Source organism: Electrona antarctica, assembly GCF_951216825.1.
Source record: "Electrona antarctica genome assembly, chromosome: 11".
In the NCBI taxonomy this organism is placed as follows: Eukaryota; Metazoa; Chordata; class Actinopteri; order Myctophiformes; family Myctophidae; genus Electrona; species Electrona antarctica.
This window is the reverse complement of record NC_136792.1, coordinates 23,285,501-23,303,583: the sequence shown is the minus strand read 5'-3', so window position 1 is coordinate 23,303,583 and position 18,083 is coordinate 23,285,501. Positions and strand designations below refer to the sequence as shown.

At 43.1% G+C, this 18,083-nt stretch overlaps 1 protein-coding gene across 1 annotated transcript in view; it reads left to right on the top strand.

The window, feature by feature from the left end:
• The window catches only part of elna (elastin a), a 122,095-nt gene that overhangs the window by 63,039 nt on the left and 40,973 nt on the right, over nt 1-18,083 (top strand). The window contains exons 10-24 of the mRNA XM_079513757.1: nt 2,859-2,942; nt 4,240-4,287; nt 4,397-4,459; nt 5,541-5,582; nt 6,384-6,461; nt 8,564-8,605; nt 11,037-11,138; nt 12,561-12,634; nt 12,720-12,834; nt 13,228-13,344; nt 13,637-13,705; nt 13,796-13,963; nt 14,239-14,271; nt 16,265-16,411; nt 17,377-17,538. Coding sequence (XP_079369883.1) covers nt 2,859-2,942; nt 4,240-4,287; nt 4,397-4,459; nt 5,541-5,582; nt 6,384-6,461; nt 8,564-8,605; nt 11,037-11,138; nt 12,561-12,634; nt 12,720-12,834; nt 13,228-13,344; nt 13,637-13,705; nt 13,796-13,963; nt 14,239-14,271; nt 16,265-16,411; nt 17,377-17,538 — 1,344 coding nt within the window. The remainder of the gene's footprint in view (nt 1-2,858; nt 2,943-4,239; nt 4,288-4,396; nt 4,460-5,540; nt 5,583-6,383; nt 6,462-8,563; nt 8,606-11,036; nt 11,139-12,560; nt 12,635-12,719; nt 12,835-13,227; nt 13,345-13,636; nt 13,706-13,795; nt 13,964-14,238; nt 14,272-16,264; nt 16,412-17,376; nt 17,539-18,083) is intronic.

Here is an 18,083-nt window from a genome sequence, read left to right as displayed (position 1 = left end):
TTTACAAAGATTGTGCATTTCATTCACCCATTCACACACACATTCATACACTGATGGCAGCGGAAACCATGCAAAGCACCAACCTGCACATCGGGAGCTGTTAGGGGTTCAGTGTCTTGCTCAAGGACACTTCGACACTAACTCTGGGGGAGCCCGGGTTTGAACTGGCAACCTTGCGGTTGCCATCCAGCCACTCTACCCCTGAGCCACCGCCGCCCCAGTGGACGTCACCCGTGCCAAGTTGCTGCGGACAATGGTGGGGGCAAATGACAAACTCCTTAAATCTAAAGTTGACCTGGCTCGTCTTCCTCCATGCTACTCTGCTCTGAAGAGAACCATCGTGTTGCCTTATACAAGCGAGCTAATGAAGCTATTGTGGTAAAAACAAAACCATATGAAGGGCAGAGATGGATGAAAATCCTTGTCATTGGAGACCATGGACAAGAAGACAAAAAGACTGATGAGTTCTATGAACACGATGACTGATTAATGTGACATTTGTGCATTTTATTCTTTATGGTGCAGGCTAGGGTGGTCACTGTTTGTACACTGTTTACATTTTTGCCTTTGAGTGTGTATAGGAATAGGATGGAATACTGTTACAGGATTGTTTGAATTTTGTACTGCATATTGCAGGCCATTCTATAGCGTGTATACTGCCGTATACTATTGTTCATACTAAGGATGTTTTTAGTTTGTGATGTTATGCTACAGTATATTCTAAATTATAAAGCTTGCTTAAAAGCACAGCACCTGTCTAGATACCTTATTTGTAAAGTTATATGCAATATTGGTATCTCTTACTTGGTATAAATGTGACTTTATTGTAATGGCAGCACTGATTTATACACCAGCATGCCACGGGCACATGTGGTCACTTTAAAAATAGTTTCACTGAGATCCTTGACCCTCAAAACATAGGTCTAGACACCTTATTTGTTCATTTAAGTGCAATATTGGCTGAGATATAGTGAAAATCGATTGTTTTGATAATGGTGACACTCATTTGCATAAAAATGGTAGATTGGACACTTTGCCAACTTTTTAACATGGCTTATTCAAGAAATATTCCATAATGTGGAGTCAGTTCAAACTCAGTTATTCAATCATTCATTCCAAATGTATAGCTGATACTGACTGAATATACAATTTTCACCGATTTGAGGTATAGTTCAGAATTTTGGTGACAGAAAGAGTAATTTACAAGATAGAAAGGTTATCTTGGGCTCAAATTGAAGCTTAGGGATATGGGAAGTTTTCTATATACAAGTGAGGCAGTGATACTCACCATAATGTGTTGGAAAATAACCATCTTTGTTGTTATTAGTCAAGCGGACACCATATTTCTTGGTGTTTCTGAGGATGATGTGGGTCATATTTAAGAATATAATGGTAGCAACCAACCAAATCCTGTTCTGCTACTTACCCCTATGTGTCAAGATACTCCATGACCAATTTCAGACCACCATGTCTATTTATGTAATTTTAGTGAATTAATATTTGCCTTTACACAATTTCGCCAGAGCCATATACCAAAAAGGGGGTTTTGAGGTAGGTGGGACATTTTGACAACTTTTTATCATAGCTCATCATTTTCAGCACATTTTTTCCAATAAGAAAACACTGATTAGAAGTATAATTCCGGGGGGTGCATGATACCCCCTTCCAGTGACTAGACTAAGTGGTTTGTTGTCTCTAGTCTACTCTGTATGGTAGAGTATGCTACACGTGCAGTGGTTTGTTGTCTCTAGTCTACTCTGTATGGTAGAGTATGTTACATGTGCAGTGGTTTGTTGTCTCTCTACTCTGTATGGTAGAGTATGTTACATGTGCAGTGGTTTGTTGTCTCTAGTCTACTCTGTATGGTAGAGTATGTTACATGTGCAGTGGTTTGTTGTCTCTCTACTCTGTATGGTAGAGTATGTTACATGTGCAGTGGTTTGTTGTCTCTCTACTCTGTATGGTAGAGTATGTTACATGTGCAGTGGTTTGTTGTCTCTACTCTGTATGGTAGAGTATGTTACATGTGCAGTGGTGTGTTGTCTCTCTCTACTCTGTATGGTGGAGTATGTTACATGTGCAGTGGTATGTTGTCTCTCTACTCTGTATGGTAGAGTATGTTACATGTGCAGTGGTTTGTTGTCTCTAGTCTACTCTGTATGGTAGAGTATGTTACATGTGCAGTGGTTTGTTGTCTCTAGTCTACTCTGTATGGTAGAGTATGTTACATGTGCAGTGGTTTGTTGTCTCTCTACTCTGTATGGTAGAGTATGTTACATGTGCAGTGGTTTGTTGTCTCTCTACTCTGTATGGTAAGCTATGCTTCTTCTCACTCCTTTTGAATTTGCTTTTTTAAATTATTTTGTATTGCGTGTTATTCTGATTTCTTCTGTTTATATTGTTTTAAAATTGCTTTATTCAAATAAACATTTCAATCAATCAATCAATCAATCAAATATGGTAGAGTATGTTACATGTGCAGTGGTTTGTTGTCTCTCTACTCTGTATGGTAGAGTATGTTACATGTGCAGTGGTTTGTTGTCTCTAGTCTACTCTGTATGGTAGAGTATGTTACATGTGCAGTGGTTGGAAGTGATCTCTCTGCTCTTCAGACCCTGGTGTTTGCTATAGGACACGTACTGTACTGCTTGGCAATGTTAATACAGTTATTTGAAGCAGACACCGGGCTGAACCCTATACATTAGATGCCATCTTTATTGAAGTTCAGATATCTTTGCAATTACCTCTATCAGTCGGGATGAGGAGACCTAAAGCTGACATATTGCTTTTAAAAACACATTTGGGTCTCATCATACCAACCTGGTTGAGTTAAATAAATGACACTTCCTTGTTTCCAGTTCCTGTCATCCCTCAGACCGGCATTGTGGGCGGAGCCGCCGCCGCGGCCGCTGCCGCTAAGAAAGCTGCGAAAGGAGTGCCAGGTTTGTGTTGTAATTAAGTAATAATTACACTATAAAAGGAGTGCCAGGTTGGTGTAGTAACTAAGTAATAATAATGCTGCATTTACATGGGATCAGGCAGACGGCAAAACCGGGAGTCATTTTAGTGGACGGGAGCAGGGCGGTAAACGGAACAAGATGGCACGGCAGGCCGGCAGCCAGAACCGGCGACGGTGACGGATGTTAAAATATTTAATCTTTTTACCGTTCCATGCCTTAGTGCCAGGTTAGTGTAGTAACTAAGTAATAATTACACTGCAAAAGGAGTGCCAGGTTGGTGTAGAAACTAAGTAATAATTACACTGCAAAAGGAGTGCCAGGTTGGTGTAGAAACGAAGTAATAATCAGCCGTCATCACAAATGTGGATATTGCCGAATTTAGCCCAAGCTGTGTTTTTCGTGCAAAACTAATGCTTGGAATGGGCTCAGAATCATGAAAAACCCCTAGTTTGACACATCACATGCTACTTAAAGTATAATAAAATGTACCCCAACTTTCAGCAGCTGTCAACAATTCCCCCCTATGGTGGCTGAATAGTGGGATATGTTAGTAGACACCTTTATAAACACATTGGTGAAGAGATTTCTTGGTAAGAAATGTATGCCCATGTATTAATATCCCCTAGGAGCACGGAAGCTCTGATCACGAGCAAGCTATAAAGCCAGAGCCGCCGGACTTACCGTTGGGCTAGGGTGGGCTGAAGCCCGGGGGCCCCCGACTAGGGGGCCCCCCAAAAAAAATAATATATATATATATATATATATTTTTTTTAATTATAAAATTGTAAAGTGAAATCCAATTCAAGTGAAATGTGTGTATTGTTATTGTATTTAGTTGTATTATGGTTAAACCATTGAGAGCTTCTGCCTGCCTGCCTCTCTTTTTAGGGGCCTGGGTACCCCAAAATGAAAAGAAAATAGCCGCGATTTGGCCGCTTGGCCAAATCGAGGGACGCGCGGCTCTGCCGCGCGCCCCAAGGGGGGCCCTCAAATTTGCTCCAGCCCAGGGGCCCTCAGCAAGGTAAATCCGGCTCTGTATAAAGCGGAAATGAAGCCTCCTCCCCACTTCCGTTTCGTCTTTACAGTCGCGCAAATTTATCCTAATATAATTTGATGCATATATAGCTTGCTGCTTAGCAGAAATGGATATAAAAAAAATCTATGTAAATTTTCGTGAACGGAAATGCCAGCTTCCTTCCTTGTATTTCATTCGGAGATTGTGGAATAGTTTTGTAAGACAAATGTCAACTCAACTGTGTCCTCTACCTGGTTGTTACAGGTGTAGGCATTCCTGGACTCTACCAAGGTGGTGTAGTTCCAGGACAAGGTGTGTCTTTCATCCTCACTCCATTGTTTTAAGTAACGGCTGCTTGTCAGTCTGTCTGGGTACTGTCGGTTGAACAGCAGCTGTGTGCGTTTCATGTTTTTCACTCCAGGGTTTGGTGGCCGCGGTGTTCTTCCTGGGGTTGCTGTTGGTAACGGCCTCAATCCTAAATCCAGTAAGTTCCATAATGTGATTTAGATGAATTTTGAGTTGGTGTTTTTGGGTCTATGTTTTGTTCTATTTCTTTCCCCATCACCTTTATTTTACCATGAGTACCATGAGTCTTTTTTTTACAAGGGAGTACTTCTGACCAAGACAGCAGCATGCAAAGTGTACAAAATGATTTAGTTACGTTCAGCAACAGGATGTGTGGTCATTCTGGGCTTTTGTAGTCCTTTAAGATCCTCCATGCCTGGCCCGGCCGGCTTAGTGGTCCAGGCACCTAGGCTGGTAATCCAGCCTGACAGCGTGTCGCAGGTTTGAGTCAAGATCCCGACGACCTTTGCTGCGTGTCTTCCCTCCCATCTCTCTCCCTGTGTCCTGTCAACTTACTGTATATCTATCAATGAAGGCAAAAAGCTAAAAAAAATATCTTTAAGAAGATACTCCATGCCTGATCAGTTAGCCTAGTTGGTTTGACATGACTCATATCAAGATGAGGATGTAAAAAACATTATAAGCACTTTCACCAAAAACTTCGAGGTTAGAGGAATAACGTACCTACCTATATTGTCCATGTGATGAAATGTTGAAAACACTAATAGGTTTAGGAGTCAGTAGAGAACACAAATAATAAGTCAGTTCATGATGCACGATGGCCTTATAAAGAACGATTTAGAATTGTTTTTTACTTTTTAGGCTCAAAAGGGTCTTGCACCCCATCTTTTGCGCCCCTGTCTCCTATAACCCTCCCCGTGCCCTTCAGTTCTCAGCTAGGGCCCAGATCACCAGTTGTAACAAAGGACGTTTGCTGTCCAAGCTCCTAAACTCCTGAAAACATTAATGTTCAGAAAAGCCTTCCTGTAAACCACTCTTTCTACAGTATGTTATAGTATAGGCATATCTCCCTGGTCTTGGTCTTCCTTAGACAACTGCACTGAAAGCTCAGCTGTGATGTCATGGTGTCTGTGTGTGTGTGTGTGTGTGTGTGTGTGTGTGTGTGTGTGTGTGTGTGTGTGTGTGTGTGTGTGTGTGTGTGTGTGTGTGCGTGTGCGCGTGCGCGTGCGCGCGTGCGTGTGCGCATGCGCATTCCACAGTACCAGGCGGGGGGCAGGGAGGACAGGGAGGACCAGGTGCAGGTAAGTGAATGGATGATTACTGTATAACAACACATAACGTTTTTGTCGGGCAGAAACCTCTTTTCTCCACATTCTAACGTTTCCGCAAATTCATACTTGATCATATTGCATCACACAATGGTGTCAAAAGTGACATACTGTATTGAGCTTGTAGATCTGCTCATCTTGCTGCTTTTGAATTTTAATCCTGAAAAGTTACAGTTTTGGACATTTGGACAGTTTTCACCCGAAACAGACGATATAGATTATCACCTTGACAAACACCACGTATTTTTGGTTCATTTGAAGCTGGATAAACTTCAGTGTCCCCTTTGGCTTTTTACAAAAGCTCTGTGTTACAGTAGGTGGCTGAGTATCGACTGACGAAACTCAAAACTGTGTGCCGTTAAAATGAAAGAAAATGGCAGACGTCTTCAAAAAAAGTAGGGGAAGATGTGCGTGCCCTTAATCCACTTAAACCTTTTCATGACATTTCAGAAATAGCAGATATACAAGTGTGCGGCACAAAGTGACGTGCTATGAACTTGTAATGTATATCTGCTATTTAAAAAAAATCATGACACACACACACACACACACACACACACACACACACACACACACACACACACACACACTCACACACACATTCTTATATTTGCGGACACTTAACCACCTGAACAATAGCGTCCTTATTCTGGTGACGAATATTCTGCGCAGTATAGAGCCCTGGGGGACCCCGGTCAATGAAGTACCGGTAGAGTTTAAGTGGTTTACTGCAGGACTGAAATGCAATGATTCTATGATGCATTTGTAATGCAGGAGGGCGTGGAGGATATGGTGGTCCGATGCAACCAGGAGTGTTTCATGGATATCCACTGAAATCACCTAAACTACAAGGTACCGTACAGTATAAGAACCATCTCAAGTCAACCACAGTCCATCGTTTGTTTCCAGATACGCGTAGATTCCGCATTGGCCCACTGCAGTTTTTGTAGCGATACACAGTCGCCATATTGGTCTAGGCAAGCCCCGCCCTCTAGAGCGTATACAGCATGTCTGTTGAGGAGGTCTATCCGCAATTAAAAACATCTGTGGTTCACATGGGTGGTTTGTTAAAATGTCATACATGTAGTTAACTTTATGATACAGCATATTTGGTTCAATTACTGATTTTCGTACCAAAAACCGTAATGTAACAGTAAACATACGTAATTGTAATAGTTATAAAACAAACAAAAAACGTTTTTGTCTCCATATACATACAGTGGATTTATGACTAGTTGCCTCCCTGGACCAATATGGCTACGATGTTGATCCAGTAGTGACTGTTGCGTCTACTATACGCACTGTACGTATATGTTTCACCTGTTCACTGATGTTGAACGTGACAGCTTTGTTTCCCTCCAGTGCACACAGTGTCTTACTATCCTTATGGCTTCATCAATGGGCGATTCATTTGGTATCTCCCTAAGGTTATGTATGGTGGGTTTATAATGGATTTCACTCATCCATTTTAGGATGGCCTCAAAATCAGAACAATATCTCTTGCCTGCTTTGTAGAATTGTAGAAGTAGTTTGCTACTAAACCTTTGATTTGTACTTGTATGTAATAAGCTTCCCATGACGCCTTCTCCCTTCAGGGTGCCACATACCATTAGTTGTACTGTCCTACTGTCCTGGCTCGTGGATGGCCAGCGAAAACAGAATCTTCCATTTATTGATCAATAAAGTACCATAGAAATGCATGGTACTTGCAGGGAATGGTGCCATTGGATACTACATCCTTAAAAGAACAGATCCTCAAGCTAACAACATGTCGCAATGCAACACGTTGTTCACTTGAAGATATCTTCTTTCTAGTGAGCGACACCATCGTGTGATGGTAATCAAATTACGCTTTAGTGCTCTTTTTGGCGTCCATAGCTGAGTGGGTAGACCGGTAGAGACTAGAGGTTGTCTGGTCATCAAAGTCACCTGATGGCCTCTCTGCCCACCAGGTACACGTATATGCGTTGAGTAAGACCTCCTAGCATCGCTAGGCCTGCCTTCTTCTTCTTCTTCTTCTTCTTCTTCTTCATTTTTTTTTATCCCAATTTTGTAACCCATTTTTTCACCCACTGCCAATTGCCTAAGCTGTAATCCTGGGCGCTACTCTCCCTCTGCCAACCTGGGGAGAGCTCCGAACTGAGCTCATGCTTCGTTCAATGTACAGTAGGAGAAGTGAGCAGGCCGCTTCTTATCACCTGACAGGGTGAAGTTTCCCTGGTAGTATACGTAGCGCGTGGAAGGAACACATTATTCCAACCAGTTCCTTTCCCCTCCATCAGGCACCCCAGCTGACCAGGCATTATAGACCAGGATTACTCCCTGCCTTCTTATACTTTAGCTCTGAATTGGCAAATTAGTATGTTACATAATACTTCCAATATTCCCAGATCATGACTGTTAGATGTGTAGAACATCCAAACATACGTATAATAAACATAAATGATTATTTCTATCTTTGCAAACTAACAAAGGAATAACTTCTCAGTCTATGATAAAGGCTTGACTGTAGATGAAAGACTTGACATTTAATCTAATTTGATGCACAGCAAATTCAAGCACCCTCAAATGTTAAAAACGAATCCTGCTCTAGCAGAGACCTACTGTACTTGACTCAAAGACCTACTGTACTTGACTCAAATCATGGCCCTTATTTGAACTCACTAAACGCTTTAATGTGTTAACATTTACTGCTGAATGTAATTGCGTACAATTATGTGGTTTCATCATGTCTGAAAGAATTCTGGACCAGAAATTTGCTTTTGAGCAATCGGGTAATCAACTTAAATTGATGTCCATCAAAGCAATTATTGTAACTGAAATATGGACAGTTTGCCAGATAATTGTTGCCTAATAGTCATACTGTATATTATGATATGACTTGTTTAAAAAATAACATGAATCTATGGATGATTGAGCCTGTTAATTATTCTGTTTCATCACTTCCCCTACAGGAGCCTATGGAACAAAGCCTGGCGGTGGCAAACTTCCCTTCGGTATAGAAACCTTTTCCTACCTTTACTGACCACCAGAATAATAAACTAAATAAATAAATATCACACACTAGACTAGAGAGAGAGAGAGAGAGAGAGGGAGAGAGAGAGAGAGAGAGAGAGAGAGAGAGAGAGAGAGAGAGAGAGAGAGAGAGAGAGAGAGAGAGAATGGACAGAAGACAGACTTAAATGTTTGCAATACAAAGAGATGTATGCCTTAACCACTTGAACCATGCAGCATCCATATTTTAGAGGGAACATTAGACAAAAAATAACAGACCTTACCTTATAGATCAGCTGTTTTGTCTGAAGAGATTTGTTGGTGTAGAGTAATGGTTTTCAACCAGTGGTCCTTGAAGGCATATTCCAGCTGGTCCCCAGCTAAATGATGGAGAGTTGGTAACTAAATTGACCCTAATTAGATCGTTAACTCTTGAAAGCGTAAAATGAAATCAAATGGACCTTTACGGTCATTTGGGTTCATGTTAGGCTCTCAAGTAGCCTGACACTGAATTTTAATTTCGTTTCACTCCATTATTCCGTCTGAAAGTCCTCTAGCTGCTTTCTGAGATGGGTCATGGCCAAAGTGGGACTATTTGGCAATTGGTTCATACTGGATTATTCCGAACCCGATTGGGTTAGGCTGCTAGTTAGATTTTCCACCGAGAAAACCCTGCCTTCCTGAAAATGTGACTACCGATGACATCATCAGTGGTAAATTCAAGCAAAATGTAGCTTTTACTATGGCAGCATGGCTCTGCTGGAGAGCTATACGAGGGTCGGTCGGTCACGGTGTCTGCCTGCCTGTCTGTCTGTGCGTGTCTTGACTCCTGAGGTAATTTCGTAAACCGCTGGACAAGTCGGCGACAGATTTCTTGTCAGTAGGCCAGTAGGCCTCAGAAGTAGACGTGTTTTATTGTCATAAGAATAGTGACTTCTATTTCAGTGTGCTTACTGTGCTAATGTTCCAGGAAGAGAAAGGCTGTAATTTCCATTAGCTTGGATCGCCCACCAGTTATGTCATTGGTAGGCAGATTTCTTAACTGTCCACAGCCCACCGAGCAAGTAGACAGAAATGGTGCCATCTTATGAAGATTAGTGAAGTACGATTATATGACAAAAAATAATGCTGCAATGATCCAGAATGCCGCAACATCACGCCGGGTTTACAACCATCCAAAAAGTATCCCCCATTTTCCGCTCTCTTCATTGCTGCCCGTACCCAGTCCAACACACTGATGCTGGCCTACAAAGGCAACCAAATGCATGGCACCCCAAACCCTTCCCACTCGTCTCCACCAGGCCGAAGGCATGGGGAGAGATTGGGCTCCATTTTCGTCACCGCTAAACCCCTTATCCCTAAACTTCTTTGCCTTTTTTTACTATTTTGAAAATTTTGAATAGTTCACTAGCCAATCTACATTGACACGTTGTGAGCTTGTAGACTGGCCATTTTAACTATTCAAAAATGTTTAGCAAAATAGTGAAAAAAGGCTAAGAAGTTTAGGGATAAGGGCTTTAGCGGTGACGAAAATGGAGCCCATTATGTTTTACACTCCGTCCGTCCGTCCGTCCGTGTGTCCGTCCGTCCGTCCGTTTGTCTCCGGCACCGTTAACCCAGTCGATGCCAAATTTTGCACACACACTCCCTGGATGCCAACGATGAACCTCCAGAACGGCCTGTTATAGCGCCACCAGGCGGCCGACTTTTGAAAAACATTTTTTTTATATTACTCCTCCAGATTCTGTCCAAAAAACCCGCAAATCGTTACACACTATCTCTATAGTCATGTGTTCAAGATGGATCTGTCCGATATTTCATATTCCATCCTAATTGGCTAACATTGGCTTTCAAAGTTTGCAAGATTGGCCCTTTTAAAACAAAAAGCCTCAAATCATGAACGCAGTGTGCAATGTACGTGAAATCACAGACTTTCCTACTAGGCTGAGGAATATATCCCACCCTTTGTTATAGCGCCACCAACAGCTGGATTTTTGCAAAACATTTTTTTTTAACAAAATGCCTCAAATCATCCAATTGCCATCAATGATATAAGAACAAATGGCACCCTTTTCACATTGGCTTAACCTGGTGGAGACCTGTGCCCCAAGGGGCACTTTTTCTAGTTTAAGATCAATTAAACACCCTGGACAACATTCCACATGTCCCGGACTGTTCTCCCTCCTAGCTGTGGAATAAACTGTGGATTGTGTGGAATAAACTCCCTATTGCAGTCAGAACTGCAGACTCACTCACAATTTTCCACCGTAATCTGAAGACTCCACCCCCTAGCACTTCTCCCTCCTGGTATCCCCTTCTTGATGGTAGTTTGATCGTGGTTACTTGTTACTCTTGTTTTGTTTCTTAGTTTCATTTTTTCTCAATGTGAGATTGATATAAGTGCTCTTTTAATTTTGATGATGTATATTTCAGGTTACGGGGGCTTCGGTGGTGGTGGTGCTGCCGCTGGGCTCCCAGGGGGGGTAGGTGGTGCTGGGTCTAAGCCTGGGAAGCCTGGGTATCCCGTTGGAACTGGTGGGTATATTATTTATTATTACTAATTTCTAAATCAGAACTATTATTGCGAACGCAGTGATTGCGAACGCAGTGAGCATTTACTATGAGACCCAGCAGATCATGTCTGTCTGTCTGTCTGTCTGTGTGTGTGTCACGCTGTAACACCACCCGCCTGCCACCAGAGGGCGCAGCTGTATCACTTAAACTTTTTTTTTTAATATTAAAAAAAAAAAACTTAAAATGAAAAAACGTAACTTAAAAAAACGTAACTTAAAAAAAATGAATAATTAATTGTTATTGCAATTTACGAGCTGCGTTCGCTTCCCGCGTTCGCGCGTCTTACTTGTGTAATGTACCCTGGGCCATGTGTATTCTCTGCTAGCCTCTGGATACATACCGTCATCAGTAATACAACGAAAATACTTAACAATAACTAATTAGGGGCTGTGCAGTGTGCAACAACAATATGCCATATTCAAACTATACTAAATTATAGCAAACTAATACAATTCAAATAATGTTTCAAGTTTATTTTGATCAAACATCTGCTAGTGTGCTTGCCTATGAATATACCTACTGTTGACTTTGTCACTCACAACACATACAAATAAATTACATGAATCAGTGCTGCAGATCACCTCGGAGGAAAGTCTGTTAACCCATTTGCACCGTAGGAGCTGTAGCTGTCCAACGCATTTTCATTCTCACCTGATATCAAATATTCAGATTTTTTTTTTTTGGGGGGGGGTCGACCTCTCCTTCTGCACCATACTCCTTGCTCTTCGCGCATGCGCGTTGCCGTTCACTTCCCTGTTTACGGCTCAGAAAGAAAGGCTCGTATCTCCTAATCTAGGGAGCTCTCCGTGGTTTTGACCAGATGGAGCTCTTCATTTCTGACTTCAACATGCCTCTCGTTTAAAGGACAAGACCACTTTTGTAGAGGTTTGAGATGTGTAGTTACCTTGCCATGATGTAAATCCAAATGTGGACAAGAAATAAAAAATAATTGCTCCAGTGATTAGAAATTGATAATTCAAAATATGCTCCCCATTGACTTACATTGTTCGCTGAAACAGCTCTCAAAGTCACTCTTTTAGTACGTAAACAAACACAAACAAACAAACAAACAAACCCGGACTGGATCCGTGGATCCGGATCAGATCTTTAAATAGTAAAATCAACAGGAAGTTAACATTTGTGGTCTTGCCCTATAAAATATGAACGCGAGGGATTATCGAGCATAGCGAGGTAAGCAAGCAACATTATTTCTCCCGGTTTTTGTATGGAACGGAAGGGGTAAAAACTGCCATATCAGCCATTACCATGGCTAGAGACGGACGTAGTATTGAATCATGCGTTTTGCACATATGAGGTTTCCACCCGACAGAGACGTCATATTGTTAATTAATAATAATTATGCTAATGTTTCACTTTCTGTAGGGGTGGGGCCAGGGGGTCTCTCACCTGCTCAGGCTCAGGCTCTGGCTCAGGCTAAAGCTGCCAAATATGGTAAAGTATTTCAAGAATTTCAAATATCATTGAATCGTAGCACATCAGTGCTGTCTGTGTATTTAAGGCTGTGCTCTTTCATTCCTATAGGTGCTGGTCTCGGGGGTGTGGGTGGAGTTGGGGGTGTTCCCGGTGGAGTTGGAGGTGGATATGGGGCTGTGCCTGGCGGTGTGCGCCCAGGAACTTATCCAGGAACTTATCCAGGGCAAGTGCCAGGAGGTACAAACCAAATTCTACTGCAGTTTACGGCTGATTGTGTTAAAGATGGGCAGTGCCGATAGGCCAATCAGAGGCAGGCAGCGCATTACCATGTCTAGAGACGGACATAGTATTGAATCATGCGTTTTGCACATATGAGGTTTCCACCCGAAAGAGATGTCATATTGTTAATTAATAATAATTATGCCAATGTTTCACTTTCTGTAGGGGTGGGGCCAGGGGGTCTCTCACCTGCTCAGGCTCAGGCTCTGGCTCAGGCTAAAGCTGCCAAATATGGTAAATGCATAACATAAAGTATTTCAAGAATTTCAAATATCATTGAATCGTAGCACATCAGTGCTGTCTGTGTATTTAAGGCTGTGCTCTTTCATTCCTATAGGTGCTGGTCTCGGGGGTGTGGGTGGAGTTGGGGGTGTTCCGGGTGGAGTTGGAGGTGGATATGGGGCTGTGCCTGGCGGTGTGCGCCCAGGAACTTATCCAGGGCAAGTGCCAGGAGGTACAAACCAAATTGCACATATAAGCAATATGCCAATTATTTTGCTGCTGAGACCTCTTATCTCCATATTTAAACTTTTTGTGTTTTTTTTCATAAAGTGATGCCCTAGATCACAGTACAGCCGCAGCGTCCCACAAAAGCATGAAAGTTGCGACTTTGAGTTTGTAGAACTGCTACTTTTGCTATGTTTGAATCCCGAAAAGTAACAGTTTTGGACATATGAGGGTTTCACCCGAGAGAGACGTCATATTGTTAATTAATAATAATTATGCTAATGTTTCACTTTCTGTAGGGGTGGGGCCAGGGGGTCTCTCACCTGCTCAGGCTCAGGCTCTGGCTCAGGCTAAAGCTGCCAAATATGGTAAAGTATTTCAAGAATTTAAAATATCATTGAATCGTAGCACATCAGTGCTGTCTGTGTATTTAAGGCTGTGCTCTTTCATTCCTATAGGTGCTGGTCTCGGGGGTGTGGGTGGAGTTGGGGGTGTTCCTGGTGGAGTTGGAGGTGGATATGGGGCTGTGGGTGGAGTTGGGGGTGTTCCCGGTGGAGTTGGAGGTGGATATGGGGCTGTGCCTGGCGGTGTGCGCCCAGGAACTTATCCAGGGCAAGTGCCAGGAGGTACAAACCAAATTGCACATAGCAATATACCAATTATTTTAGAGTGTTTTTTTTGTAAATGAATGCCCTACTTGATCATAGTACAGCCCACAAAAGCATGAAAGTTGCGACTTTGGGCTTGTAGATCTGCTACTTTTGATATGTTTGAATCCTGAAAAGTAACCATATGACATATGAGGTTTTCACCCGACAGATAGTTTTTTCTTTGAACAAATCTTGGTGAAAATGCAGTCCTATACACTTATTGCATGTTTTTATTTTTTATTCTACTGCAGGTTACGGAGCCGGTGCAAAGGCAGCTAAATATGGTGAGACAGTGACGTTTTTAAGCATGTAATATACTAGAATTTCGCGGGCCTTCGGCCCGCTCATCCTAGCGCCATGCGATACGCAAATGGGAAGAAGGCAATGGCAAGCCATGATGTTTTCATTTATGCATTTGCTTGGAAAGCGCAAAGTTGGCAAGCTGGCTGAGTGGCCTTGTTTGTTTTTGTGTATTTGCGTATGAAAGCGAGCATGGCAAGGCGCAGGACAGTGTTGTGTTCTTATTTTTTATTATTATTATTACATGGATTAATATTCTGTTGTACTGTACTGTACTCTGTACTGTTGATATTATAGTTGTTATTAGTGTTGTGTTCTTATTTATTATTATTTATGATTATTATTATTACATGGATTAATATTCTGATGTACTGTACTGTACTCTGTACTGTTGATATTATAGTGGTTATTAGTGTTGTGTTCTTATTTTGTATTATTATTATTATCGCGAGGCGATCCAAAATTCCCCCACAGCGCACGCACACACACACCCACACACACACACACACGTGCGTTGTACGCAGCTGTTTTGTGTTGCAGCGCGTTGTTGGCGCGCGAGCGCGCGTGTGTGTGTGTTGTTGTTCTTATCCATATATGCGCCTCGGTTCGTCCCGTTTGTACCACGCCAGGTGTCGACGCGGTCGTTCGCGCAATTGTCGTGTTTGCATTATTTTAACTGTGTATGTAATCGCGGCGCTCTCCATCCAAGTTAGAATCAGTGTGTGCGGTGTGTTGTTGTTCTTCTTCTTCTACTTTTGGTTTGCGGCAGGCTGTACACTGTGTGTGTGTGTGTGTGTGTGTGTGTGTGTGGCTGTGTGTGTGTGGCTGGCAAGCGTTCGTCTTGTTCATATTATAATGTGTGTGTGTGTAGTGTGTAACGTCCGGTGGTGCAATCGGAAGTAAGAAAGGTATCATAAAAACACTCACGTGGTGGGCTTTGAGCAAATGGGAGAGGGAATGTAGTGTTGCCAGGTCCTTTGCCAGGTCCGCGTATTGTAAGCGAGTGGTAGTGTGTGTAAGTAGCGTGTTGAATGGCATTTTTTGTGTGCTTGTTTTCATAGACGTGGCAACAAATTAGCAACAGTAGCCAATGGGAAAAAAGGATGCAGTGTTGCCAGGTCCGCGAGTTTTAAGCGTGTTGTAGTGTGTGTGAGGAGCGTGTTGTTTTCTGGGCTTGTTTGCATAGACCTGGCAACAGTGTTCCGTGGCCCGTGTGTGAGTGTGTGCGTGCGGGGGTGTCGGTGCTTGTAGCGTGTTTGTGTTTATTATTGATATTGATATTGTTTGTGAGTCTGGACGGGAGCCGGCTTTAGTGGCAGTGCAATGACAATTTTTACGCGGGTGGTGTTGAGTGTGGGCGTGCGGCGCGACATGAGGAGATAGCCGTGGATCGACGCGGAGGGTAAGTCTGTGACGTGTTAGTGTGTTGTTGCAGTGTGTGTTGCAGCGTGTGAGTGACGTAGTAGCTGGTGACTTTGGGTCCCTTTTCCTGGGTTGGGTACACCTTTTCAAATGTATAATAGATAGATAGATAGATAGATAGATGATCATGCATTCATCGTTGGCTGGAGTTCTTCAACTGAAGGCCAGCGTATGGTGAGGAGAACTTTGCCAACAATGAATGCAGTGGTGAAACACATTTTATTACTTACCGTCAATGAGGAGCTGTTGGGTACGTTATGTCATTCTGTGAACCGTCCACGATCACTGTTTTCCGGAAAAACTCCAGTTTTGTGAATTCGTCAGATGTGAATTATTGCATTTGCTGCAATCGTGTGTGGATGCTGAGTTCCGTGACACGTCAAGTTATTTTTGCAGCGAGGTTGCTCACGGTGACAGTCACATCGTGGCACTAGTACAAGTGGGAATTGAGAAAAGGGGGAAAAGAAAGATATTGATGTAACGGACACATACTCACATCTGCCCACATTTTGTTAATCCTCTGGACCTTTGTTGACAAACATGGTAATTCTACAGGAGTGCCAGGGGCTGGAGGAGCTACATATCCAGGAGCAGGAGTAGTGGCTGGAGGTGCTGGAATACCTGGATACTTTCCAGGAGCAGGGGCAGGAGGAGTTCCTGGAGCTGGAGGATATAATCCAGCAGCCAAAGCGGCTAAATATGGTATGATTTATAAATCACATTGATGGCACCTTCAGTAGTACTGAGCTTAGTTAAGTTCTGAACCCAAATATATTTACTACCCAATGTACCTGTCAAAATACGAACGAATGACGAAAAGAGAGCTGAGCCAGAAGGCAAAGCTCTCTGTCTACTCTCACCTATTTGGTCATGAAGAGTGGGTGATGACCGAAAGAATAAGGTCGCGGATACATCCATCCATCTTCAACCACTTATCCGTAGTCGGGTCGCGTGGGCACCAGAGAGCTCCAGACTTCCCTCTCCAGAGCAATATTAGTAACTTCCTCCTGGGGCATTCCGAGACGATCCATGGCCAGTTTAGAGATATAATCCCTCCATCTGATCCTTGGTCTGACCCGCGGTCTCCTCCCAGTGGGACGTGCATCAAGGACCTCCCTAGGGGGACGCTCGAGAGGCATCCTAACCAGATGCCCGGACCACCTAAGCTGTCTCCTTTCCAAGCGAAGAAGCAGCAACTCTGAGTCTCTCCGAATCTCTCCCGCGTGACTGAACTTATCACCCCATCTCTAAAGGAGATGCCAGCCACCCGTTTGAGAAAACAAATTTTGGCCGCTTGTATCCATGCACGGGAGTAAGTCGGATTTGTTTCCGGTGGGGGTTGGGGTCAGCCGTTAAAAATGTGAATCCCTAGACTCCTTCAAAACCGCTCTCAAAGAACACTTACGGGCGGCTACAATTTGAAATTTGCCCCTGTAAAAAAGTTAAAGTCCCCACCTCCCCAATTCTAGTTATTGTGTATATCTGTATGTCTTTAAATGTCATGATGAATTGAAAATGGAGGACTCTTATGTAAACAAGTTATTTTTCTGGTTTCATCCTTTTAGCAGATTTTGTATTGACCTGTACGTTCATTGAACTGTACCCATTCTACAAACTCTTAATTCAATTTTCAATCAATCAAAACTATTATCCTCCCTCGATTATAGGAGCAGGAGGCGTGGGTGGCGCAGGCGGTCTGGGCGGTGCAGGAGGCCTGGGTGGCGCAGGCGGTCGTGGCGGTGCAGGAGGCCTGGGTGGTGCAGGAGGAGTGGGATTAGGCGGAGTGGGAACAGGAGGATACAATGCTGCTGCTAAAGCCGCCAAATATGGTAGGAGACATGATCACAATTTAACTCATTCAGTCAGTCAACTCATTATGCTAGGGTGGGATGGCTCAGGGGGTAGAGGACAGAGTAAAGCAACTTGCAATGGACCATTGTATTCAAGATACGCATTAAGAATACCCATGTACGAGTGGTTTCCGGTGACGCTACACAAGATGGCAGCTTAGTAACAGAGCTCCGGGTATCAGCCCATATATTCCCCTAATTTAGTAAGTTTTATACATCCAGATTTATACAAACTGAGTGAATAATGAATGGGGAAAAGAATCAGGGTAAAAAAGGAAAATATGAGTTAAGAAACACCGCTGTTGAACAGAGGAACGAGGAGGACGCGAACGCTGGGAAAACAACAGCAGGACAAGATGGAGGCGGCAACAGCATAGCCCGGTGTCCCGACATGGAGATGGCGGATTCACTTCGCAAAGTTGTGAGTGAAGTTATGACCGCGGGTTTGGCTACAATGCAAGCCGAACTGAAAAAAGATCTCGCTGAATTCCGTATAGGCTTCCGAGAAGATATTAAAAAACAAA